This window comes from Leucoraja erinacea, chromosome 10 (genome assembly GCF_028641065.1).
Source record: "Leucoraja erinacea ecotype New England chromosome 10, Leri_hhj_1, whole genome shotgun sequence".
Classification (NCBI taxonomy): domain Eukaryota; kingdom Metazoa; phylum Chordata; class Chondrichthyes; order Rajiformes; family Rajidae; genus Leucoraja; species Leucoraja erinaceus.
This window is the reverse complement of record NC_073386.1, coordinates 41,738,827-41,766,508: the sequence shown is the minus strand read 5'-3', so window position 1 is coordinate 41,766,508 and position 27,682 is coordinate 41,738,827. Positions and strand designations below refer to the sequence as shown.

Sequence of the window (27,682 nt, the reverse complement as noted above, 5' to 3'; positions counted from 1 at the left end):
ACAATCCATCCTTGCTCCAGGATTCAAATCCTTTCGCACTGAAGACCGCGGCATAGTGTGCGCAGCGGTAGAGTTGCTGCCTTACAGTGCTTGCTGCGCCAGAGACCCGGGTTTGATCCCGACCACGGGTGCTGTTTGTACGGAGTTTGTACATTCAACAATGACTGCATGGGTTTTCTCCGAGATCCTTGGTTTCCTCCCACATTCCAAAGACGTACAGGTATGCGGTTAATTGGCTCGGTGTATGTGCAAATTGTCCCTTGTGTGTGTAGGATAGTGTATGGCACATATTGCCTCTCGCCTGCTTTGTGTTGTAAGCGTTACTTAAGGTTTTGAACAGTTCTGTAAAGATTCCTTTCTCATACTCTGCTGAAAGGAGAACTGCCCTAACTTTCCATTCTCTTCAAATTATGGAATTACAAAGGTGGTACTGTTTCAATCTCCACAGCACCCTATCCAGGTCGTAATAATTTTTCAAAGCCTGGATTTGGACTAGGTAGAGGTACAGTGTTTCATAGAGTTAGAGCATAGCTTAATGTTATTCATTCTATGCAGCTATTTGAAATTGTCAATGGGTGATTTTAATATAATGTTTTGATAATGTAGGGTGGCAATAAAAGTGCTTCAAACTTTATAAATTAATCTTTCCTAAGGTGTCTGGCTGTGATAGTGTGCAAGATATTAGGAAACCTCTCTCCTTGAAAGAGATTTTACAGCAAGGCACCATTCGTAGCATGACTCAGTGGTGTAGGATCCTGTGTTTTGATGCCATAACTTGAAATAGTTCCTTTTGTCTTCACAGTGCCGTGCCAAAGGACAGAGAAAAACTCTATTTTAAGTTGCGACAAGGGATAGAGAAGAAATTAATAATCAATGTTCAGCAAACATCAAACAATGAACTCGCCATTGAGAGGTAATACTCCTATAAAATAATTGATATAGTTCCTATTAAAGTTGTTCAGCTGCAGTAATGATACATTTGGCTTATTGTATAAAATTTCACAGCCCTTGCTTTGCTATCGTGAGCCTTGATATCTTGTCCATAAATTAAAAGCAGGCAAAATACTTTGATATATGCTGCTTCCTGTATGCATATTTAGCATAGGCTTCTGCCAGGGTAAGCACTGTGACTGATTTTGTTTGTGTGCATCTGATCAGCATCCTTCACTCTCTCTAGATATTATATTTTTGGATTATGAAGGAGCTGTGCCACTAAGATCAGGGAATTATATGGAATTTGTGTGGGGAGAATTGTAGAACATTATGCTGCCATATCATGTCATGCTGCCTTGGATGTGGGGCCACACCAGCCATTACAGCTGGATCTGTCCCCATCAAGGCTCAAGAGGTGTCCCAATGCTTTGTGATGAACAATCAGGAGCTGTGGAAACCTTCACATTTCTGAAGATTCCGACTGCAATAAAATTCTGACAGCCCGTTATGCGACTACTCAGAATTTGCAATGATTTGGCTTCTGGCCCACCAGGTAGAGCTACTCCTGGTGGTAGATCTGTTCCTCTCCTTGGGTGCCATCGGTGTGAAGTTTGCATTTTATCCCTGTGACCTCGTGAGTTTCCTCTGGGTGCTCCCATAACCCCCAAAAAATGTTGTTTGCTGCATGCTTCACTGAGCCACCAGGTTCTCCATCACCTCATCCCCCATCCACTGACTCACCAGGGTCCAAATCGTCACTTTACACTGTGCCCTGGTTTCCCCAGCCCTGTTGAATTTACTGGATTAATTGGACATTTTATTATAACGTAACATTTAAAAATATTTTTTAAGTATTAATACAATAATATTGGATCAGAAAATCTTTTAGTCCAGCACACCAAAACCCCGAGCATGCTGAATCAACTGATTTCTACTGTTGCAATCAGTTTCATCCACGGAGTGCTAGATTTGATAATATTCTCTGTGCTCTTGCTAAATCTGGAGACACTCAAATGAAGAAGTTTTCTATCAGGTATACAAACCTACATCTTAGGGATTTAGTGCACTGTTTTCTCATTTTCCCGATGGGGAATGTCTTAAGTGATAGATGAGGAACAGCTTTTATTTGTAAAGTATTTTGGAGTCTATGTCCTATTTCCATGAGTAAAACAACAACTTCCATTTATGCGACACATCAAAAGTGTCAAAATATCCCAAGGCACTGAAGAAAATATGTATAAATGTTCCTGTTACAATCGGTTGATTATAGTGCAAATAATACTTGGCTCAATTGACGTTTGGATATAAGTATTTTATGACAAGGAGCATCCTTGATATTGCGTTCCATGATCCCAATAAAATTAAGGATGCAGGAGACACTGTTTGAGAATGTTTGACAATTAGTCATTTAAAACTGCACCAAATGTAAGTATGTTAGAGGAGAATTAAAGATTTGTTTTTATGTGGAGATGTCTGGCCTGCTGAGTTATTCCAGCACTTTGTGTGTTTTTTTAAATAAACTAGCATCTGTAGTTCCCTGTTTCAATGTTACTTAATGTACCATGTTTCTGTCCCCAGGATCTCATGAAGTATAACGTTTACAATGATTGTCTTAGTGTGATTGATTGTACTTTTTTTGACGAGAATGGCAGTTTGCTCAAATAAAGTCATAAATAGTATGGCCCCCAGGAGTATTGTAGAGCAGAGAGCTCCTGGAGTACAAGTATATTGTTATCTGAAATTGACCTCTTGGGTAGCTAGGGTAATGAAGAAGGCTTTTGGCACACTGGCCTTCATCAGTCAAGGAGTTGAGCATAGAAATTGGGACACAGTAAGCCTTCATTTTAACGGGCCTCATTACAACGGATTTTGGTTATAGCGGACCAAAACCTTTGTAGAAGGTACAAGGCATCAACTCTACCGCACCACTGCTGTACTATCCCAGTGTATTGTGTATATTGTGTTCTTTACTGTTTATTGTATAGAGTATGTTTATTATTTTTCCAATAATACTGTACATAACCCTCCCTGGATTATAGTGGACAATCAATAATAATGGACACAATCTCCCCCCCCCCCTCCCCATGTGATCTGTATATAGTGAGGGTTTACTGTATTGTGTTGCTGTTGTACAACATGTATTGTGTTCAGAATTGGTCACCCTTCCACAGGAAAGATGCCGTTAAGTTGGAAATGGTGAACAAAGGATTTACGAGAATGTTGCCAAGACTCGAGGGCCTGAGCTATAGGGAGGGATTATGCAGGCCTAATTTATTGCTTGGAGGGCAGAAGGCTGAGGTAATCTTATAGAGGTATATAAAATCATGTGAATAAATAGGGTGAGTGCACAAAGTCTTGTACTCAGGGTAGGGACACCAGAGGACATAGCTTTAAGGTGAGAAGGACAAGATTTACCACAACCCTGAGGTGCAACATGTTCAATCAGAAGGTGATGGGTATACGGAATGAGCTGCCAGAGGAGGTAATTGAGGCAGGTACTACAAAAACCATCTAAAATATACTTGGACAGGTACATGGATAGGAAAAGTTTAGAGGGATATGGGCCAAACGTTGGCAACTAGGACTAGCTTTGGATGAAGCTATTGGTTGACATAGCAAGTGGAGTTGAAGGGCGTGTTTCTGTGCTGTATAACTGTCGTTAAATGAGCTAAATGACGATTAGTTTTGGCGGTGGTATTTGAGTGGAGAATTTTGAATATTAATGTTCAATGTCATATTTACCTGAGGGAGTAGATGGAGCCTCTGTTCTGCAACATTATCTTGATTTGGTTCAAGAAGAATAGTATCAACATTGCAAATTCTCACAATGGTAATAGTTACGCATGAGCCAAGCTAAAAATTGATTTGTACGACGTAAAATGCTGTACTGTTACTTCTAACAGTGAGTGCTGCACATATATGTTAACCTAGATTTATACCTAATGTCTGAAGTCAGGCTTGAACTGGCAAAGATGTGACAGTACTACCAGTCAAGCTAAGTGTTTCCTTTGTGGCAATTTACGTTAACAGGCTTACAAATACATGAGTATAGTTTAAATCTGAGGGGCAGAACAAAATCAAACGAGAGAATTGTGTGTTTAAGCCATGCTCTTTTAAATCTGTCATGATTATTGTTTGGATATTGCTTGGATATTTCAGTAGGGATTAATAATGTGACCGACGAGAATCAGTTCGAGCTAGTTACCTATTGATTAAAGTTAACCTTCAAAAAGGTTAGTGCACGATCTAGCAGTTACGCAACCTTGAAGTTAACCATTGAGAATGAAGGGGGTCAATCTTTACAGTGCAGGAACTGAGATAGGTAGGAAGTGTTTTCCTGAGTTTGTAGGAAACTCTTCATGTTTACTATGAAGGTAGTGGGAGAACAAGTAGAAGTTGGAGTAGGCCATTCAGGGACCTGGTGTCTGCTCTGTCATTCAGTGAGATCACATTCCTCTATAAACCCAATACTCCTTGATTCCTAATGCCCCTGTCCCACTTAAGAAACCTGAACGGAAACCTCTCGAAACTTTGCACCCCACCCAAGGTTTCCGTGCGGTTCCCCGAGGTTTTTGTCAGTCTCCCCTACCTGCTTCCATTACCTGCAACCTCCGGCAACCACCTGCAACCTCCGGGAACCGCACGGAAACCTTGGGTGGGGCGCAAAGTCTCCAGAGGTTTCCGTTCAGTTTTCCTAAGTGGGACAGGGGCATTACCAACTAAAAACCTGCCATAGAGCTGTACAGCATGGAAATCAGTTTCGTCAGCCCAACCTTGTCCATGCCAACCAAGTTGCCTAATGGAGCTATTCCCACTTGCCTGTCACTGGCCCATATCCCTCCAAACCTTTTGGTAAACATCATGTCAGGCTCAGTCTTGACAACATTGGCAATTGAGCCTCCACAGATGTCTCATCTGTGGAGGTTGAGAATTCCATAGGTTCACAACCTTTTGAGGGAAGTAAGGTTTTCTCATCTCAATCTGTATTTTGAGATGGTGAATACTATCTCAAGAAACCCCATTATTGGGAAACTGGATCAATTCTGTCTTGCCATGTAAGAATTTCTGTACACTTCTTTGAGATTATGGACAGCTCAAACCCCGGTCTTCATCTCCTCTCACTGTGCAAACCTGCATCCCAGGGATCGCTCTGATCAACCTTAGCTGAACTTCTTTTGTCACAAGTACATCCTTAGAGAGAGGGAACGACACCTGTACATCATATCCAAGATGCAGTCTCTATAAGGTTCTCTATATTTGCAGCAAGACATCTCTCATTTCCTCAAATTTCTTGCAGTAAAAGCCAGCATTCCATTTAAGTCAAGTGCGTAGGGTAAAAGCTCGCTTGATCTTGATTTTCAGTATGAATACGGACCTTGAAAGCAGGGCCTCACGAACCTTCTGACCTTTTGGGTTTTAAGCAGGAGGTGTCACAAATACATGCACAAGTATGGTGAGGTACGGGTACAAAGACAAACCATTCACCTTATAAATCACCCACATTATAAGTGATTGATGTACAAGAACATACATGATCCTCTGGATACCAATGCTTTCAAATCCCTCACCATTTAAAAAAGGCAGTGACCTTGCATCTTTCCTCATTATTTATTATCACCGTGCTCCTGTTTATTCACTAACCCTGATTTACACCATAGATACTAGAGGAGCCTTTGACTTACACTGCCTGCGTCCTCTTCGCAGCACATACTGACACCTAGTGGTAGTTCCCCACTGTTTCTGAAAGGCTTTGTATGTCTTTGGTGAAAGCAGACACAATATTTAATTTATCTGCTATTTCCCATTCCCCAACATATATTTTCAGTCCATACTTCATGAAGTAATTTCCTTTTCACATATCTACCAAAGTCTGTCTGCGTTTATGTCTCTTACCTGTTCTTGTTTACTGCTTTGCTCGTTATTGCCTTTGACCACTTTTAGAAACATGGAAAATAGGTGCAGGAGTAGGCCATTCGGCCCTTCGATTCATGGCTGATCATCCAAAATCAGTAGCTCGTTCCTGCTTTCTCCCCATATCCCTTGATTCCGTTAGTTCTAAGAGCTATATATAACTTCTGAAAACATCCAGTGAATTGGCCTCCACTGCCTTCTGTGGCAGAGTATTCCACAAATTTACAACTCTCTGGGTGAATTCCTAAAGTCCGAAACATTCTAAGATCTTGTATTTGCTTCCATTTGGCTGTGTCGTGAACCTTTAATTCACTCTAATCTCTTTTATTAGACTTGCCAGAGCCATATTTCCTGTTGCTTTCAGTTTGTCTGGTGATGTAAATTACTCATAATCTGTGTATTAATTATAGAGTTATACAACATTGAATCAGGTCCTTCGGTTCAACTTGTGCACACCGACCAACATGTCCCATCGACACTAATCCCACCTGCCTGTATTTGGCACATATCTATAGGAAAGATGCCACGGAGTATTTCCATATTTTTACGGTTCATTTACTGGATGTATTGCTGGAAAGGCCAGCGTTTGTGTACATCCATATTACTCTTGAGAGTTAGAGTGGTTTGGGTAGACGGGAGCTGAGGTTGTAAGCAGAGCATCCACTTTCTTACCAAACGTTGATGGCTCGAGGCGCTGAGTGGCCTACTGAGTGACATACAGCTGGATAACTCACTGGGTCATTTCAGGAACCATTTAAGAGTCAACCACGTTATTGTGGGCTGAGAGTCACATTATAGGCAGGACCAGTCTGAGTGGCAGATTTTCTTTCCTGAAGGACTGCACGTGCTGGACAGGTTTTTACAACAGTCAAATTGTTTCATGACCACCATTACTGTGACTATAATTTTATTAAGAGCTAGACTAAGTGGGACCCGTTGGGTCCCTGTCGTACAGAAGACTTGGTACCCCAACGCAATATTCCACCACTCACCCATAGCCCCCAACTGCACAGGCGCAGCTCACTTCCCCTCATCCCTAGCACTCTCTCCCCCTCCTCTTCACCCTCCCTCTTCTTTCCCCTCTCCTCCTCCCCTCCCCAATCCCTCCCTCACCTCTCTCTCCCTCTCCCGCTACGCTCAGTCACTCACTCCCTCCCTCCCCATAACTCCTCTCCCCTCCCTACCCCCCTCCTATCCCTCTATCCCCCTCCTCCCCCCTCCTCACCTCCCCCTATCCCCCTACTATTCCTCCTCACCATGGGGGACCATTTCCCTCCTCTCCCTCTATACCCCACTCCCTACCTCCCCCATTCCCCCCTCCTCTATTTCTCCCTCCTCTCCCTCTATTCCCCCTCCTCCCCCACTCTCCCCCCTCATATCCTCCCTTTTCTTTTGTCCTCCTGCCCTCCCCCAATACCTCCCTTCGCCTCTCCTTTTCCCTACCCTCAGTCACTCCCTCCCTCCCTCCATAACTCCTCTCCTTTCCCTACCCCCTCCTCTCCCCCTCTGCCCTCTCCTCCCCCACATTCCCTCCTCACCTCCCCGGGATCTCCCGGTTGCCGTTCCTCTCCCTTCTTGCGTGCCCCGGAGAAGCATCAGCCGTCGGAGCCCGTAGAGCAATGCCTCGGATACTCGGCTCGGCCCGGAAGTACCGGGGGGGGGGGGGGGGGGGGGGGGGGGGCTGTCGGGGAACTCGGAGAAAAGACGGGGGAAGAACCATTGGGCAGTGGGGGGTATCACAGGGGAGGGGGGCAGGAGCCAGCGAGGGGGACCAGAGGGGAAGGGGCTGGAGCTGCGGGGCGTTGCGATGGAGATGCGTTTGGGACTCACAGCGGGAGCTGGACGCTCTCCTCCGCCGGGATCAGTCTCCCCGTTTTCCGTTTGTCGGCATCTCCAACTCCGGGCCGGGCAGGGTCGCTTCCGGTCCCTCGGAAAATTGTGTCCGGTTGGAGATCTCCACCAGCCACCCGCAGCGTCCTTCAGCTTCAGTAAAGATGCGATGGCGCAGGAAGAGGCGGACTGTCCCGGGGATTGACAGGGGAAGAGACTAATCCGCGCGGCGCTGACTGGCAAGGGAGGAGGTCTAACTGCGCACGCGTGGTTTTTATGATTTTTAAACCTCGCTAACTTTTACAATATACTACTGATCGGAACGAAACTTGTTGCACTCGCAGCACAGGAGAACGGTGAGTGAGCCGACGAAAAATCGTAGCGCTATCGCGTACCGTTTTTGCGCAAATAGAGAAAACGCACTAACCGGAAGAGCACAAGATCAGACTTTTAGTTATGTATAGATGGATTGGATTATCACTTCAATGATTTTCAGGATGCCAGGGGAAAAATAGGTATGGCCCATATGGATTGTTTTACCAGGAGTCAGCATGAATTTAGTGCGTTGAATAGCCTGATGATCAATGGTTCTGCAGAGTATACTTAGTATACAGAGATACATTGGTCCACTGGCTTCTAAAATGCTGGGAGTTAGCATTGAGAGATAGAAAGCAATTGAGACGCTGATGGTTGTTTAGTTTAGTTTAGAGATACAGTGTGGAAACAGGCTCTTCGGCTCACCGAATCTGCGCCAACCAATAATCAGCCCGTACACTTGTTCTATCCTATACTGTAGGGACAATTTATAGAAGCCAATGAACGTACTGCATGTGTTTGGAATGTGGGAGAAAATCGGAGCACCTAGAGGAATCCCACATGGTCACAGGGAGAACACTGTACAGACAGTACCCGTAGTCAGGATAGAACCCAGGTCTCTGCCGTTGTAAGGCAGCTACTCTACCGCTGTGCCACAGTGCTGCCCACTTGTGGTGTTGACTTTATTGTAGGTGGATTGGAGTATAAAAATAAGGAAGTTAGAATGAGATTGCACAGGCCCCAGAGGGACCTAATTTGGCATTTGTTTGCAGTTTTGATGTCCTTGCCAAAAGAGATTTATTTGGAGTAAGTACTGCAAGCATTCACTTGATGAATTTCCGGATGATGGGTTATCTGTACAGGGACCTGGAGTACAATTGGACTCTAGTTCGGAAGAACAAGTCATCTGATTGAAACATGCAAAATTCTGAGGGACTTGATACATGGAGGCAGAAACCAGCTGTGACCTCACATGGAGAGTTTAGAAGTAGGTGGCATCATTTCATTGTGAATCTTGAAGTGAGTTGTTGATAAATATAATTGGTAGAGGCACAGGAAGAGCCATGATCTTGTGGAATGGCAGAGCCGACTGGAAGGCTGTGTAACTTGCATGCAACTCATGCAACTCTTCAACTTCTATCAGCTATTGGTGCTTGAAAAAAAACTGATGTTTCCCCATTTAATGGATTTAGGTCTGATCTAAAATGAAGGCAGGACTCTGAAACCTCTCTTAATTTAACCCAATAACGTACATTGCAGCAAATCTGCGTGGAAACATCCTGTGGTCTCTGTAATTTTTCCCGAGACACACACCCAGAGATGACTGGTACTCCAGCAATTTTTGGACCAAGTGGAGGGCAAGTTAAAGTGACCCTTACATGAGTTTAGGAAATGCAGGGGTGACAATACTTACTGTGGTAAATAACCAAACTCAATTTTGCTCATAATACCTGGTAAGTAATTGCCTGCATACATTGATGTGTGAGCTGCCAGTAATTTATATGGATTTCATTTGATTATGTGCATCAGTCTGTAATCTTCCCATGTCAGAATCCCATTCTTTACCAGAATATACTTGAAGGAGAATGTTTGATTGTTCATTCGATGCCAACAGATTTTGCATAGTTCAAAAATTCAAGGTCAAAATCAAAAATCACAATCATAAAATCAAAAACCACCTTGTGATCTTGTTGTATAATTAGTTTGTAAGTTCTGTGGGAAGTCTTTTACACCAAATATAAATTGTCTATCCATTTTGCAATGATATTGGTGGAGTTATTATCTCTGAATTCACTTCTCATAAAAGAATAATTCATAGCTTGTAAATCTGACAATTTCAATTTAAAAATGTACTTAACGAACACAGATAAGGGTCTTGACCCAAATCATCACCTATTCCTTCTCTCCAGAGATGCTGCCTGTCCCGCTGAATTACTCCAGCATTTTGTGTCTACCTGCTGGTATAATTTTTATTGTTTTGTGCATGCTCAATAGATTGTTCCGTTTTATTATATTCCTCAACTGGAAGAGACCCTGCCCACAGCAATCCATGTGGCAAATTGTAAAGACGTAATCTTCCAACCTTTTGGTGTTCTGCGGTAGCTGAAGTGTTAAACTTGACCAGCTAAGAACCTGTCATATAGAGTCTTGCAGCACGGAAACATGCCCTTTGGCCCAACGTGTCCATGGTGACCAAGCAGCCTAACTGAGCTCGTCCCACTGGCTTGTGTCTGGTAAATATCACTCAAAACCTTCCATCCATGTACCTGTTCAAGTGTCTTTTAAATGTATTTTTACCCATCCCCACCACTTTCTCTAGCAGTTTGTTCCATGTGTGCACCACCCTCTCTGCGAGTATGCTCTTCAAATTCCTTTTAAATCTTTCTTCTCTCTCCAGTCTATAGGTCTCTAGTTTTAGATTTGCCTACCCTGGAGAAGAGATTGTAGCTATTTACCTTATCTATGCCCTTTTTGATTGTATAAATCTCTATAAGGTCACTACTCAGCCTCCTATCTTCCAGGGAAGGGGGTGGGGGGGGGGGGGGAAGACCCAGCATCTCCTTATAACACAAACTTCCAGACAGGGTAATATATTTTTTTGGACCCTTTCCAGTTTAAAGCCACCCTTTCTGTAGCAGGGTGATAAAAACTGTAAATAATACTTCAAATCTGGCCTTGGCAATGTCTTGTACACTGATGAAGATGTATGCTGAATGCCTTCACCAACCTATCCTCCTCATGCACCATTTTTATGGAACTGTAGTGTTGTAGAGCAGGGTGATCTTGGTGTGCAGTGAACATTCTCATATCACTGCACGCCAAGATCTCTCTGCCCCACAACACAACATAGGGCCCTATCATTTACTGTGTAAATCTTGCCTGGTTTACTATAGCAAAATACAACATGTTTAAAAAAAATTAAACTCTATTGGCTATTCTTCGGCCCATTTCTCCAGTTGTTCAAGATGCCATTGTAATCGTAGATAACCGTCACTGTGCATTATACCACCAAGTGCATTGAAAACTTAATCTTGCTATCTGTATTCACATTCAAATTGTTAATATAAATCAGAACAAAAGAATTCTCAGCACCAATCCACTAAAGGACTCCATTCTGAAAAACAACCCCCTTCTACTTTAAAGTCAATTTGGTTCCAATGTGCAAGCTCACCCAGGATCCCATGAGATTTAACCTTCTAGATCAGCACATCATGCGGTGCCTTATCCAAAGCATTGGTCAAGTCCATGTAGACAATCTTCTTGATCACATCAATCAAAGTTTAGTCTCACCTTGGATATTCCTCCGTCTCTCTGCTCCTGTCCAGCAAAAGTGACAGAAGCTTGCAATCGCGCACCACCAAACTTAGGAATGGCTTCTTCTCCTCTGTAATCAGGGTTCTTCCATAAGCCTCCATAAGGGTACTGTCCGAACCACCACCACCCCATAGTGGGCATTGGACTTTGTCTATGGAACTAATGTGCAGAGTTGTAGGGACACAATGGGCCAAACAATCTTCTGTGTAGTAAGGAAATATTCAAATATGAGATAAAATATACATTGTCAATGGAAAGAGCATGAAGCATTAGCCCCAACTTTCCTCTTTTATGACAATTTCAATGTTTTGTGTTTTCCAGATGTTTCGGCATGCTCTTGAGTCAAGGGACAAATGTGCGGAACAGTGACATGCATCTGCTTGACATGGTGAGTTTGGAGTGAACAAACTTCTTATGAGATTAAATCCACATCCGCCTGATTGAACATTGTCCAGCAGTACAGTGCAGTACAGAGGGATTTCTCCAGTGTTCAAGCTGCAGTACATTAAGCTCTAAGGCCAAGGTTCCCATTGCTGTCTAAAATATGAATATAAGATTCCCTGACACTTTCAAATAACAAGCAATTGTGTTTCCCCGCAACAAAAGTGAAATACTGCAAATGCCGAAAAAATGCAGTATAAGCAGAGAATGCTGGAGATAGTCAACAGGTCAGGGAGCATCTGCAGAATGTGAAGTGGTTCACAATTCAGGTCACAACCTTGTATCAGATCTGGGGAGAGATAAATGGATGTCATGAAGCAGAAGCCTGAGGGAAGCAAAGTGGGAGGAGGACAGGGAGACCATATTACGAAGATAAAGTTGAACAAGTGATGGTGAGACAATAAAGGAAAACAGAACTATCTAAAGGAAAGGGAACTGGAGAGGATAAAACATAACCTGAAATTAACAATGGACAACATTACGTCATTGTCACATAATGACATGTGTTCCCCCCTAAAGCTCAGATTGCTGCGGTGTAGCTGCTCAATTGATATATTTATCTTTGAAGGGACAATGCTTCTTCAGTCGAGAGTGTGATTTTGGGGTGTGGCATAGTGCTTGTCTTCACACATTTGACCTTGCACTATCTACTCATGTTGCTTTTGTTCTGAGTTCAGGAATCCATGGGAAAGAGTTCTGATGGAAAGTTCTACGTCATCACAGGGACCTGGAACCCTAATGGTCCTGCCTTTCAGGCACTGAATGAAGAAACCCCCAAAGGCAAGAACATCTCATTCTCATCTTTCGATGGAGGAGCAGGGAGATTTGGGACTATGGGTTGGGAAGTCATGGAAGATGATGGCAGAATACAAGAGATGATTAAAAGGAAAATTGGGGCATTGCTTATGAGTGAAGGGGCTGGGTGTGGGAATCATATTGATGTAAAGCTTTGACTTGTTCCCGTTCCTTCTGGGCACTCCACCTTAGGAAGGATGTTTGGTCCTGGAGGTGGGTAGAATGGTTTCACTATAATGTTTCAATAGAATGTTAGGTTTAAAGTGTGCAGATTAAGTCGACTAATGCCCCTGTCCAACATAGGAAACCTGAACGGAAACCTCTGGAGACTTTGCGCCCCACACAAGGTTTCTGTGCGGTTCCCGGAGGTTGCAGGTGGTTGCTGGAGGTTACAGGTAGTGGAAGCAGGTAGGGAGACTGACAAAAACCTCCGGGAACCACACGGAAACCTCGGGTGGGGCGCAAAGTCTCCAGAGGTTTCCGTTCAGGTTTCGTAAGTGGAACGGGCATTAGCTTGTAATCGGTGCAAAGGGTAATCTGTTTGAGGTGATTACATTATTTCATAGTCAAAATGTTGAATAACATGGAAACAGGCCTGGCAACCCACTGCATCCATGCTGGCCAGCAGGCACCCAACTAAACTCATCTCTTTTTTTCTCTTGGATCTCCAACAATCCTGCCCCCCCCCCCCCCCCCCCCCCCCCACCATCACCATAAATTCTCCTGCCATCACTTACAGTAGTCCTATCTTCCCTCTCTATGTTCTGCCTGCCGCCGCACATGGATCAGACTACCCTGTGGAACTTTTTCCTCCTGGATCACCAACAATCACCCGCCACCACTGATTCTCCTGCCCCTACTTACAGTAACCAGTTAACATCATTCAGCACAACTTTGGGATCTTTGTTCCTCTGTGCGAAGTGTTTTCAGCACTTTATGGAATAGTTTATGGAATAGTTGGGCCAAAGGGACTCTTGCTGTGCTATATGACTATAACTTTTATTACAATAAAGGTCGGCTAATCATAGCTTGGATTTGTTTTACTTGCAGATGTGAGAGTTTACATGACGGTGGCAGTGGACTTGGTGATCACTGAGGTGGTGGAGCCAGTTCGGTTTCAGTTAGAAACTGTAGTCCGTGTGTATTCAGCAAATGAAAGGTTCTGGTACTTCAGCCGAAAGACCTTCACAGAAGTATTCCACCTGAAGCTGAAACAGGTAGGGCCAAAGCACCTGTTTCCATGCTGCGTAGCTCGGTGACTATGACTAGAGAAGTACTATCCAGTACACACTAACCAGCAAACCAATCATCTTTTCTACATTCATTACAATTTTTTATTCTCTCCCCATTCTCCTCTCTTTTGTGTTTAAATGCAACTCATCACAATAGGTGTTATTTATTGATATTTGACATTGCATTCAATAATGTTAAGCTGATATAAAATCAGGTTAATGCTTCTAACATCCAAAGGTCTAAACTTCCATCCCAGTTAAAACCATAAAAACCAGGCTTCACTAACTTTGGCTCAAATTCCCGCGAACCTCTTCTCATCGATAAAACCAATCAGCTCTGCTCTATGTGCCACTACAAACTTTGTTTTGTCCTTTTGTGCTATTGAGGTGACGTTGGATGTCACTTGTGAAGCAGAAAGACAGCAGCCGCAGTACAATATTAAGGAAATGTTACATTGCCAGAGGTGTCATATTTCAGATGGGACATCAATCCTGGGGCATCTCTGCTCAATGTCATAGAACCCATGGCTCCATTGGAAAAGGGTTGGGTATCCTGGTAGCGCTTATTATCACTTTTCTATCTGAGGAATCTTGATGTGCCGAATTGGCTGCTGAGGTTTCTGCACTGTTTCTAATCTCAAGGGACTGACAAGTAGTTGAAAGCAAATGATTCAAACACCCACCAATTTGCTGCCCTTCGTTGAATTCCAACAAAGTGGCACAGTTGTGCAGCAGTAGAGACCCGGGTTCAATCCTGACTATGGGTGCTGTCTGTACGGAGTTTGTACATTCTCACTGTGCTCGCATGGATTTTCTCCGGGTGCTCCTGTTTCTTCATTCCAAAGACGTGCGGGTTTGTGGGTTAATAGGCTACTGTAAATGTTCCCTAGTGTATAGGATAGAACTAGTGTACGGGAGATTGCTGGATGGTGAGCTGAAGGGCCCGTTTCCACGCTAAACAAAACAAAAAAAAACTCAAAACTTAAAAAAATGCTTACCAAGTTGGCATTCTGGGCTATATAATTCTACGATTGAATGTATTGACTGTAAAGTCCTTTAACGGGAGCTTGGAAGACAAGCTGTAAAATTATTGAACAGAGGAGGGCAGTGTGGTCCAAATTTAGTGGGATATGCCGACTGTTGCAGAAGATCCCAACGGAGGTAATTTACTTGGTATCTGAGGCAGTCAGTATCAACAGCGCATCCAAGACTTGGAAGCAAGGAAATCAAATTCTCATTTAGTCAAGTTAGTAACTTTTATCCTTTGCGTTATAACTAGCTTATGACTTATGGCAATATGAGTAAAATCCAAGCATTGCCTATTGTTACGGAAACATGTCCTTGTTTCTTTCATACTTTTTGTACATTAATTTTCCACTCTCTCTTTCCTATCAAACCCTTTTGTAGTTGTCCGTGTACTTGCCCCCGTTGGAATTTGTTGTTTTGGTTTTCCATTTTTCCTGCCTGCTCATCTCCCTGTTTCTTTTGCACTGCTGTGTGAATGCATGTACCTGTATTTTCTGCACTACATCGGAAGATGGGTCAAGAGTATTTTCATAGATATTGGGAATGAAACAATGAAATTCTTACTTGCTGCAGCTTTACAGGCACATTAACGTTACAAAAAAAAAGCAATAATTAATAATACAATAGATTAATTCTTGGTAACCTGACCATAATAACACAAATCAAAAAGTGGGAAGTGCACTCTAAACAAAGTCCATAGTAGATTGATGCTGAGGTAGGTTTGTGCAATGTGGTTCCAGAGCCTGATAGTTGATGGGAAGAAACTTTTTCTCAAACTGAGTTCACAATTCTCAGGCTTCACAATTCTTTTCAGTGATAGCAGTGAGATGAGATTGTGGGCAGAGTGGAAAGGGTCGTTGTCATTAACTGTCCTTTGAGGCAGCACTTTCTGTAGATTGCTTTTGGGGAGGTCAATACCCGTAATGAACCAAGCAATGTCTGCCAGTTTCTATAGCATCCTTCGTTCTTGGGTGCTGAACAAAGGGTGCACCTTCATTGGTGCACTTTCATTGACCCAAGGCCATGAAGCAACCAGACCGCATGTCATCCACTGTACACACTGAATCTCAAGCTCCCGAGGAAGCATAGGTGCGATGTACTGGACCCAGGACTGAAGTCAACAATGAGCTCCTTGGTATTACTAACATTGAAAGTAAGATTGTCGTTTTGGCACCATCAATCAGATTATCAATCTTCCTCCCGTGGTCTTGGCTCATTGTTACCCGTTATTTGTCGAACAACAGTTGTATCTTCATCAAATTTATGGATGACATTGGAACTGTGTCTGGTTATATAGTCATATGTATAGAGAGAGTAGAGCAGGGGACTGATCACACAGCCTTGAGATGCCCCTGTGTTGATGGTCATTGAGGAGGAAATTGGCAATTTGTCAGATTGAGGTCTGCCAATGTGGTTCTAATAGCACAGGATTGAGCAGTGACCCAGTCTGAGTTTGGTGATAGGTTTAGAGTACATGATGGCATTGAGCGCTGAGCGGTAGTCGATGTCAACAGCCTGATGGGCATGTTCTTGTTGTCCAAGTGGCCCAATGCAGAATGGAGCAATGTTGAGATTGTATCCCATCTAGATCTGTTGGCGTGGTAGGCAAATTGCAATTAGTGTAGCGGCAGATTTTTATATTGTTCAAGAGATTACTCCCTCTAGCCGATAAGTGGACTGCATGGTTAAGGGGAATGTCCGAGCTCTCTGTCGGGGACCTTCAGAACTTTTTCACAGATAAATCTTCGTAACAGTCTTTCGATTGATGTATTCTTTATTGTTGATGAAAAACAATAAGATACACCTAAACTTCTTCGGACTCATACACTATAATCTTCATCGAACTCCAGCTTATCGCTTTAAAGGTTAGAAAACTCCTCGTGTCTCCGTTACACTTCGCATGGTCAAAGGGTATGCCTTCCCCATGCTGGTCCAAAACTAAACTAAAAACTAAGCTTCTGCACAAGAAAAGTAGCTCCAAACACACCCTAAAATACATCATAAATCCCACCCACAATATAACGGGCAGTCTAAAATTTAAAGGCACATGCCATCATTAATGACGTACAAAACAAGCCAAATGGCCACTACAATAGATTCAGGTCATTCCTATGGCAGTTGATACATTCGTAACCAATCTCTCAACGCAATTCATCATCATGGAAGGTAGACAAAAATGCTGGAGAAACTCAGCGGCTGAGGCATCATCTATGGAGAGGATGAATAGGCGACGTTTCAGGTCGAGACCTTTCTTCGAGGGGGGGGCGGGAAAAAGAAAGGAAGAGGCAGAGACAGTTTAAAGAACGCAGCCATCAGGGCCAGACACTTTCTGAGGGTTCACCCTCGAGTGATGGATTTTGTGGCGTTGGCCTCGGAGGCTGAGATCTCAGTGTCGTCAAGGGGTATGGGTGCCTGAGAAGGTACATTAATGTTCCCTCTTTAGAAGCATGGATGAAAAATATTGAGCTTGACTGGGTGTGATGCATCGCTGTCGCTTGATCTGCTTGGTTTCACCATGTAGGAAGTAATGTGTAGGAAGGATCTTTACTTCACATTTCTCAGCATCATAAAAGCCTTTGACTCAATGAAGAGGGAAAATGGAGCATGATTCCTAAGCTTGGCTGTCCTCAGAAATTCATTACCATTCTTTGTTTGCTACACAAAGACAAGTAAGCCATAAGTCCAAACAACAGACCCATAACAGACCAATCCTATTGCAGACCGGGGACAGCAAGGGTATGTATCATTGTAGGGTCCTCTTCTTAACTCTCTTTGCTGCATTATTGCTTTCTGCTGGAGTGAAGTTAATTGATAATGTGAATGGGAAACTGGTCAACTTTGGCTCCACTCTTCTCCTAGGTAGAGATATTTATTTGACTTTTCAAGGTAGCCAATGTTATCTTCAAAATGCATACAGTCGCCCAGCATTAGTTGTCCTCAGTAAAAAAAGCATCTGGTATTCAGATTCTCTTCATTAACATTTGTTTTAATGCTTCTGTAAAAAACAATGCCTTCTCACATAAAAGGTCTAAAATCCTGGTGTTTATGAATACAAAATTGCTTCATGAATAGACATCTACCTGAGATGTGGCCAAGAATCTCAATAGTGGATCCATACCTTCTGCACATGTTCATATTGGATTTAGCCAATGCCAAGTTGTTCTTCGTAGGGTAGGCAATAGATCGCCACAATAATGCAGTAATGAACTCAGATTGGCTCAAGGGAGTTCAACCCCTCATCCAAATATTCAACTGAGGATTGTTTTTACAATATGATATATCTATATCCCAATTGTGACCCTGAACTCTCTAGCTGGAAACCCACCATGAACAACATTATCATTAAATAACATCACTTTTAAGCATTTAAACCTCCTACGTCTCTCTGTAACACTACCAACATTGCCCTTAATGTCAGCAAGACGGTATTGACTTTAGGAAACCAAATGGTGTACATGCCCCAATCAGCATCAAGTGAAGATGGTCAGAAACTTAAAAGTTCCTCTGCGTAAATATTACCAACAACCTGTCCTGGGTAAATCAAGAGGCAGACATTGATAAGGAAATCCACCACCAGAGAAACAGCAGCTAAACTGTAACAAATTGTCACAAACAGATGTGAGAATATACAGGTAATCGTATCCTGGTTTAACGATCATGTTATTGTGATCTGATGAAATTCGTTTATGTACCTGTGCTACGGAATATTAGCAGAAATGCAGCTAATATTTTACAAACCAGAAGATACATAATATCCTAAATTACTATGATTATTGTAACATTTTGGTGGCTGACCATTTTCATGTCGGGCAGAAGGCAGGGAGATTAGGTTAGGAGGGAAGAATACTTCAACCATGATCGAATGGTGGAGCAGAGGCGATGGGCCAAATAGCCTAATTCTGCTCCTATGCCTTATGGTTTTAATGCCCCCAAAAGAGGATTGCCGTGTTCCAACAGCTTATTATTTTTCTGTTGCAGTCAGAGAGCAGAAGCCATACCGGTAGTGCTGACACCATGTATGAGGTGGTGTCCCTGCAGAAGCAATCTGAGAGGGATGGAACTGCACCTCCTGCAACTGGCTTCATGCTGTACCTTGGGAGACAGACTAGTGTGACTCTTTCTCCTCAGGATGACGAGGAAGAGAAAGGTACGTACTGAAGTTTGGAAAATGTTATTTAGTAGAACTGGGTAGAATATTTGTCTGAAAACATGATCTTACAGGATGTTGGATGTACACTGCATGTTTATGCATGTGATTATGTTGAAGCCTCTGGAGAGTTAATGAGGTCTTGGATATAAAGGCCCCAAGCCTTCCAATGTAATATTAATTTATTTTTGATTTGGATATCATTTTTGACCTGGTGAAATGTTGACTGAAATAGCAGACATGAGGTAAAGTGACCAAGTGAGTACAAAACAGTGAACATTTAGAAATAAATTCCACCTTAAGTCTTGGTCCTAGTATTTGCACGGTGTAAATATGTGAACTTAAACCTTTCAAGAGTTTGATGATAAAACAATAATACAAAAGGAGAATAGGAAGAAACTGAGGCGGGTTTATATCGAAGATGGACACAAAATGCTGGAGTAACACAGCGGATCTGGCAGCATCTCTGGAGAAAAAGAATAGGTGACTCAAAGTTTGAAGTCTGAGGTATGTGTTTTGACCTGAAAAGGACAATAGCAGTGGAAATGGGAAAGAGCAAAAAGAAACAGGTGTACAAAAAGATGAGCAATAATGTTAAAATGTGCCCGGAATAGTTTTGCATCATTAATTAGGCATATATTGATCTGACGGAGGCTAGTCGGAAATACATCATGAGGAAATTAAAATTGGATGACTTTGAACATATGAATGATATTGGGCCAAAGCATCACAGCAAGCTGTTGATTTGCAAACTGAAATTGTAACTGTTTAAATGAATAGGGATGATTAAAACAATATAATTCCATTATTTTTTTATTTAAAATTTTTTTAAAATTAGAAGTACAATAAGTTGCAGTAACACACACCACATATATCTCATTACATTTGCTGTACCCCTTCATTTTTGAACTTTAAAAAAGATAGAAATAAAAGAAGTAAGGAAAGTGAGAAAGAGTCGTGAAGGTGCAGGAAAGTGTTGGGAAAAGAAAGCCCATTAGAAAAGGAGTTGGAGAAGAAAGTTAAGAAATAGACCCTAGAAAAGAAAGAAAGAACGAGTAACAATCGCTCTATTATGAAAAAAAAACTCAGCAAGAAGGGATATACCAACCATATTTTTCACCCCCCACTACCAGATCTTGGTACCATTTATTTTTTAAATTACTATTGCGCCTTATGCTTATAATGTCCATAAATGCAGACCACGTCTTTTGGAAGTGGTCTGCTTTGCCTGCTATGAGGAGTCTCATCTCTTCCAGATGTAATATTTCGAACATGTTTGAAATCCACATTTTTATTGTTGGTATAGGAGCGTTTTTCCAGAATTTGAGTATAAGCTTTTTTTCCCATTATTAGCCCGTAATTAAGTACATTCTTTTGAAACACGTTTAGTTCAGGGCTACCTTCCGTTATTCCAAAAATAATCCATTCTGCTTTTGGTATGAGTTTTATTTTAAATAGTTTTGTGAAGATTTCAAATATTTAGTTCCAGAATTTTGGGATTTTTATACAAAAAACAAAAGAGTGCGCTATGGTAGCTTCATGAGACTTACATTTATCACAAATGGGTGAGACGTTAGGGAAAAGTTTATTTATTTTTGTTTTTAAATAGTATAGTCTATGTAATATTTTGAATTGAATTAGAGTATGTCATACGTTGATCGAGCATTTATGCACATATAGTATGTTTATCCCAGCTCTCTTTTGAAATTTTTATAGCTAGTTCTTGTTCCCAGTCTCTTCTAACACCATCAGTTGTAGGTATTTCTATATTTAAAATAGTGCTGTATAAGTATGATATTAGGTTTGCTGATTCGGCCTTTGTCTTCATTGCTTCGTCCAGTAAGTCTGGAGGCATGTTATGATAGTCTTTTGTGTATTTTTTCAGATAGTCACATAATTGAAGATATTTAAAATATTGATTATTTCTCAAATTATATTTCAGTTGTAGTTGTTGAAATGATAATAATTTTCCGAATTCATACAAGTCTCCGAGCATTTTGATTCCTATTCTTTCCCATTGTGTAAATGATTTATCTATAGTAGAAGGTTTAAATGACGGATTATTGACTATTGGTGTTAAAAGAGATAGATTTCTTAATTTTAGATTCTGTTTTAGCGCTCCCTAACTTTATGTACTATAATTGGGCAGTAAATATTAAAAATATGATTCACCTGCTGGACAATTCTGCCCAGCAGGTGGATTGGATTGTAATGGAGAGAGAGGACTACTCTCTGTGTAATATAGGAGCGACTCTCCTTTCACCAATGAATCTGAATAACAAAAATTACAATAAGAAATCCAATCATACATAGCGCAATTAGAACTTGGAAACAAATAATTTCATTATTTTATTGATATATTTCCAAGTTCCTTGTGAATTTGTTTAAAAAATGGTAATGAGTTTCATATGAAGTATTAGTTTCACACAGAAGCACATGGAAGGAATAAATTCATGCAAAATATCCTTTTGTTTGGGGAGGAATATTCTCATCTGCTTTCCAAATCTGGAACACGTGTGATTGCTGCATTGATATTCTCAAATTGAATGATTTGATCAATTGAAGGCTTTCTGACCCGCGTGTCTCCATGTATGTTGTTCACCAAAAAAAAAGTCGCACCTGTTCTTGTGCACACTTTGAATAATAATCATTATCCAAATTCAGAACATTACAACAGCGGGAAATCTGAATAAAAATTGAATATGCTGATATTGACATGTCAGGAAGAAGAATTAATATTTTGGGTTGTTGACCTTGCGTTGGTACAGGAAGTTACAGGTAAAGCTTGCACATAAAGAGTGTGTGTAGGTGGGAAATGAAGAAGAAATGTTAAAACCTGTTTTAGTGAGGGAGGCAGTACACTTTACATGACAAAGGATGAAGGTGAAAGAAAGCAGCTGCTGCTGAGTGAAAGAGAACAATAGCTGTATGCTGAATAACTGATGTCCAATCTATTAGGCTGTAATGTTCTCAGTCGAAAGATTGGCTGCTGTTCCTAAAGCCCACACTGAGCTTCACTGGTCCAGTGTCAGAGGCCAATGGCAGGAGGCTCAGAATGGAGTGGGGTGGAGAATGTTCATGAATTTATGTTATCAAAGCAGAATTAGGCCATTCGGCCCATCAATCCACCATTCAATCATGGCAGATCTATCTTTCCCTCTCAACCCCATTCTCCTGCCTTCTCCCCATAACCCCTGGCACCCTTACTATCAAGAATTTGGCACTTTCTTTTTATCATGCATCTGTACACTGTAGATGGCTCGGTTGTCAAGTCAAGTCACATTTATTTATATAGCACATTTAAAAAACAACTCTCGTTGGCCAAAGTGCTTTACATTTGTTATAAGAATAGCACAACAAAACAGACTACATACATATATACATGTAGCCCTCACTCAGAGGACGTCAGGAAAGGCTTGGGAGTATAGATAAGTCTTTAGTCTTGACTTAAAAGAGTCGATGGAGGGGGCAGTTCTGATGGGAAAGGGGATGCTGTTCCACAGCCTAGGGGCTGCAATCGCAAAGGCGCGGTCGCCCCTGAGCTTATGCCTAGACCGTGGGATATTCAGCAACCCCAAGTCGGCCGATCTGAGGGGCCTGGAGGTGGAGTGGTGGGTGAGAAGACTTTTTATGTAGGTGGGGGCAAGCCCATTGAGGGCTTTGTAGACATGGAGGAGTATTTGGAAGTTTATACGGAACCTCACAGGGATCTAGTGGAGAGAGACCAGGATCGGGGTGATGTGGTCCCTTTTTCGGGTGCCCGTCAGGAGTCTCACTGCGGCGTTTTGGACCAGTTGCTGGCGGGACAGGGAAGATTGGCTGATGCCAGTGTAAAGGGAGTTGCAGTAATCGAGGCGGGAGGAGATGAATGTGTGGATGATCTTTTCCAGGTCACCAAACTGGAGGAATTGTTTTATTTTAGCTATCATCCGAAGCTGAAAGAAGCTAGCTTTCACCACGGCATTGACTTGTTTGTCAAATTTCAGTGCTGAGTCAAATATCACGCCAAGGTTTTTGACGTGAGGTTTGAGTAGTGGGGTAAGGCTTCCAAGGCTGCCTGCTATCATTTTGATTGAGACCGAGGGGCCGAGAAGGATGACCTCAGACTTACTCTCGTTTAGTTGGAGGAAGTTCTGGGCCATGCAACACTTTATATCCTCAAGGCAGTGGGTAAGGTTAAACAGATTAGATTGGTTTTGGGGCTTCAGGGGGAGATAGAGTTGGGTATCGTCTGTGTAGCAATGGAAGGAAATGCCGTGCCTTTCAATGACTTGACCTAAGGGGAGCATATACAGGTAGAAGAGAATGGGGCCAAGGATGGAACCTTGTGGAACCCCGCAGCAGAGATTAGCTGGGGTGGAGAATGAGTTGCCTATGTTAGTCGAGAAACTCCTACCTTTGAAGTAGGAGATGAACCAGCTCAGGGCAGTGCCATCAATACCAACCCCGTACCGGAGACGGTCAATTAGGATGGTGTGGTCGACAGTATCAAATGCTGCGCTGAGGTCAAGAAGGAGCAGGATTGCACAGTCGCCGGAGTCAACGGTGAGGAGTAGGTCATTGTGTACCTTCAGCAAGGCAGACTCTGTGCTATGGTGAGCCCTGAAACCTGATTGGAAAGTTTCCAAGATAGTGTTTTGGTGAAGGTAAGGTATAAGTTGACTTAAAATTACCTTTTCAAGGGCTTTTGAGAGGAAAGGCAGTTTAGAAATGGGTCTGTAGTTGCTTGGCAAGGTGGGGTCGAGGTTAGGTTTTTTCAGGAGTGGTTGGACCACCGCATGCTTGAAGCAGGTAGGTACAGTGCCAGTGGCCAGAGAGCTGTTGAAGATGGCGAGGATGCTGGGACCAGCTGTTGTAATGACGTCCTTTAGGAGGGCAGAGGGGACAGTGTCGAGGGGGCAGGTAGTAGGTTTCATGGTGGTGATCAGTTTTACAAGGGAGGGTAGAGTAACGGGTTGGAAACTGTCTAATTTTGAAGAGCAGACCAATGAGACAGCCAGGTCACGGGTGGGAGGGGAAATATTTGTTCTTATATTCTTTACCTTGCTGGTGAAAAATGTGGTAAATTCCTCGCACTTAGCAGAGGACCCAGTTAAGCTGGTGCTGGTGGCAGGACAGATGATGGAGGCGATGGTGCTAAAAAGGACCTTGGAATTTTGCGCGTTTTTGGAGATAAGGGTGGAAAAATATTTAGTTCTTGCAGATTTTACTGCTTCCTGGTATTTGTCAAGATTATTTTTCAGGAGTTCAAAGGAAATTTGAAGCTTATCAGATTTGTACTTCCGTTCTGATTTTCTGCATTCTCTTCTTAGTGCTCTGGTGGTATCTTTGAGCCACGGCTCGCCTTTAGGCTTAGGCTTTTTCATTTTAAGAGGAGCAACAGAATCCAGGACGGAAGAGCAGGTATTATTGAATAAAGAAATGAGGTCGTCGGTACTGAGGTGAGGGGTGGACGCCTCAATAGTGCAGATGTCGGGGGCGGCTATGAGAGCCTCAGAGAACTTACTGGCCGTCGTGGAGTGAACGTAGCGGGAGTAGCGAGCAGGGAGATGGGATTTTGAGGGAGAGAAAGGCAGAGATATATCAAATATAATAGCACTATGATCAGATAGGCAGGCATCAATAATATCTGTGTTACAAATTGGGAGACCAGACGAAAGCACTAGGTCTAGTGTATGGCCAAGCTTGTGCGTGGGTCCAGTGGTGAGTAGAGACAGATTGAAGGACTCAACCAGGTTCATAAATTCACTCACAAGAAGCTTCGTGGGACAGCAAACGTGAATGTTAAAGTCACCAAGAATCAGGACCTGGTCAAATTTGGGCAACAAGCTAGCAATAAGATCACCAAATTGTAAAAGCGGACAGTTGAGACCAACTATGATTAGTTGATGTTCAAAACTGAAAACCTGATCAGTGTTCAGTAGGCGGCAGTTGAAATTCTTCTTAAACACAGTGGCTAGGCCCTCACCGCGACCTGAGAGCCTGGGCGAGCTGAAAAAGTTACAGGTATCAGGGCAGAGTTCCACGAGTGGAGCAAACGCGCCAGGATTAAGCCAGGTTTCAGTGATCAGTAGGAAGTCCAATCCACGTGCGGTGAAGAAGTCATTGAGGACGAAGGTTTTATTCAGCACTGATCTCGCATTGATCAGGGCCACTTTTACAGGGACTGCGGATGAGTTGAGGGCTGGTAGCAGCTCCCACGCCAGCGGGCGGAGGTTCAGGGAGACCATGCCGCTGCATCTTTTATCATGCATCTGTACACTGTAGATGGCTCGGTTGTTATCATGTATTGTCTTTCCGCTGACTGGTTAGCATGCAATTAAGCTTTGCACTGTACCTTGGTACATGTGACAATAAACTAAACGCAAACTTAAAAACTCAAACTCCGCCTTAAAAATATCCATTGACGGGCCCCAGAGCCTACTGGCAATTAATTCCACAGATTCCCCATCCTCTGATTAAATACATTTCTCTTCATCACCTTTCTAAAGGTACGTCCTTTTCTTCTGTGGCTATGGCCTCTGGTCCTAGACTCCAGAACCAAACTAACCAGGAGCTCAGGGCCATGCTGGTTGTCTGAACGGACATGTTTTGCAGCGTAGGAGAGACTAACATCAGCAACTGAAACATCTACACTAAATATTATTGTGTACTTTGTAAGAATTGCACTATACGGCTGATTGATCGTTCTATACATTGTGAAAACGTGAACATTGAATGACTGTCTAGCAGTAGACTCCACAGACAATAATTGCGCTTTCTCAGTTTTCTGTCTCTATCAGGACCGTCACCCACTCCCGTTCCATCCCGTCCTCGGTGTCCATCGTTCCCTGACCCGTCCTTCTTTATTTCGATTCTCTCGATCGTTGTTTCGTTTTTTTCAGTTCTTCCATTGCTACTTTCGTCATTTCGATACTCCCCACTATAGACCTCCTTTTTGCTCTCGCCTCTATCACTTCTGATGAAAGTTTACCATCTCAATTTCTTTTTCTCCACAGAGTGTCATTAATCTGCCGAGCATTTCTCGCTTTTTGCCTTATTTTCATTTCATATTTCCAACTGCCAATGTATTTTGCATTTACAATAGTTTAAATAATTCCCTTCTGTTTGGGGTGGCACAATGGGGAAGCGATAGAGTAGCTGCCTGACAACGCCAGATTAGGGTGCAATCCTGACTACAGGTGCTGTCTGTACAGAGTTTGTGCATTCTCCCTGTGACTGCATGAATTTTCTCTGGGTGCTCCGGTTTCCTCCCACACTCCAAAGACATACAGGTGTCCAGGTTAATTGGACTTCGTAAAATTGTAAATTGTCCCTAGTGTGTTAGATAGTGCAGGGTGATCACTGGTCTGCATAGACTTGGTGGGCCGAAGGGCCTGTTTTGGCACTGTATCGCTAAAGTCTGAAGATTTATCTAAGAAGCCTGTCTACAACTGAACTATACTGAGACCGGCGTTCTATTGGGCCACACACCTAGGGGAGTGGGAGGAAATTGAAATAAGCAGTGCGGCAATCGGCAATCGAATATAATTGGAACGAAGTGGTTAATCAAACAGTAAAAAGCAGACTGGAGGGAAAGGTATTCCCGCTTGAAATGATAAGCTGTGGCCAGAAGGATTAGAGAATCCAAATCTAAGAGTAAATCAGTAGATGAAGCTAGTAGCTGAAAGGACTAAAGTAATGGCTCAGTATCTGAATGCACGTAGCACTTGAAACAGAACAGGTGAACGGAAAACACAAGTTAATCATGACAGATATGGCTTCAGAATGACGTGGATTAAGACCTGAATATTGATGGGCACATGATATTTAAGAAGGTCAGGAAGCTAGGCAAAGGTGGCAAAGTGGCTGTTCATTAATGATTGTCTTGCACAATGCATTTTCTTCAGGAAACCAGGATGCCAAAGTGGTTTATGAGGAGATAAAAAGTAATAAAGGCAATTAGGAGTGGTGAACATTAATTGCACAGTATAAGGAATAAAATAACAGAAGCTTGTCAATGAGGTATAGTGACAATCATGGGGGATTTTAATCTGCATATAGAATGAAAAATCACGTGGGCAGAGTTAGCGTGAAGATAAGAATCTACTGACAGTTCCGTGAGAGGACCGTCTGGAGGAGGCCCACGAGAGGAAGATGACCAAGTGTGAAGAGCTGGTCATAGACTGCTGTAAGCAGGGCTAGAAGGCAAGGTGTATGCCCATCGAGGTTGGCTATAGAGGTTTTGCAGGGCATTCGCTCTACAAAGCCTTGAGTGCTCAAGGGCATCAACGGAATGGAAAGGAGAAGAGCCATCAAGAATACCACAGGGGCAGCGGAGAAAGCCTCGAGATGGCTCTGGATCAGGAGAGGAGGTCCATGGAGAGGAGCGAATGCCACCTGAACACAAGTCGTGGTCTGATCAACCACAGCTGGGTCGCCTGGGTGAGGGTGTCTGATGTTGAAAGACCCGAAACACCCAATGACTCCAGGTTACATCACTGATGATGTGTTCAGAAACATCAATAAATGTATTTTTTTTAATCAATTAGTGTTAATTGTGGAAAACATTCTGGAGCAGGCTGTAGCAGATCTGATGCTGTCTAATTAGCTTGGATTAACTAGTGATCACATCATGAGAGAGCCCCAAGGTAGCAGCAACTGAAATGTCATAAGGTCATAGGGATAGGAGTAGAATTAGGCCATTTGACCATTAAATCTACTCCACCATTCAATCATGGCTGATCTATCTCTCCCT

The 27,682-nt window shown here is 42.7% G+C and overlaps 1 protein-coding gene across 2 annotated transcripts in view; it reads left to right on the top strand.

Moving 5' to 3' along the window:
• rabgap1l (RAB GTPase activating protein 1-like) overlaps positions 1-27,682 on the top strand; it is a 268,209-nt gene that overhangs the window by 39,921 nt on the left and 200,606 nt on the right. For both annotated transcript variants that reach the window (XM_055642029.1, XM_055642027.1), the window contains exons 7-11: positions 803-913; positions 11,626-11,692; positions 12,423-12,525; positions 13,591-13,757; positions 18,777-18,945. In XM_055642029.1, the coding sequence (XP_055498004.1) occupies positions 803-913; positions 11,626-11,692; positions 12,423-12,525; positions 13,591-13,757; positions 18,777-18,945 (617 nt within the window). The remainder of the gene's footprint in view (positions 1-802; positions 914-11,625; positions 11,693-12,422; positions 12,526-13,590; positions 13,758-18,776; positions 18,946-27,682) is intronic.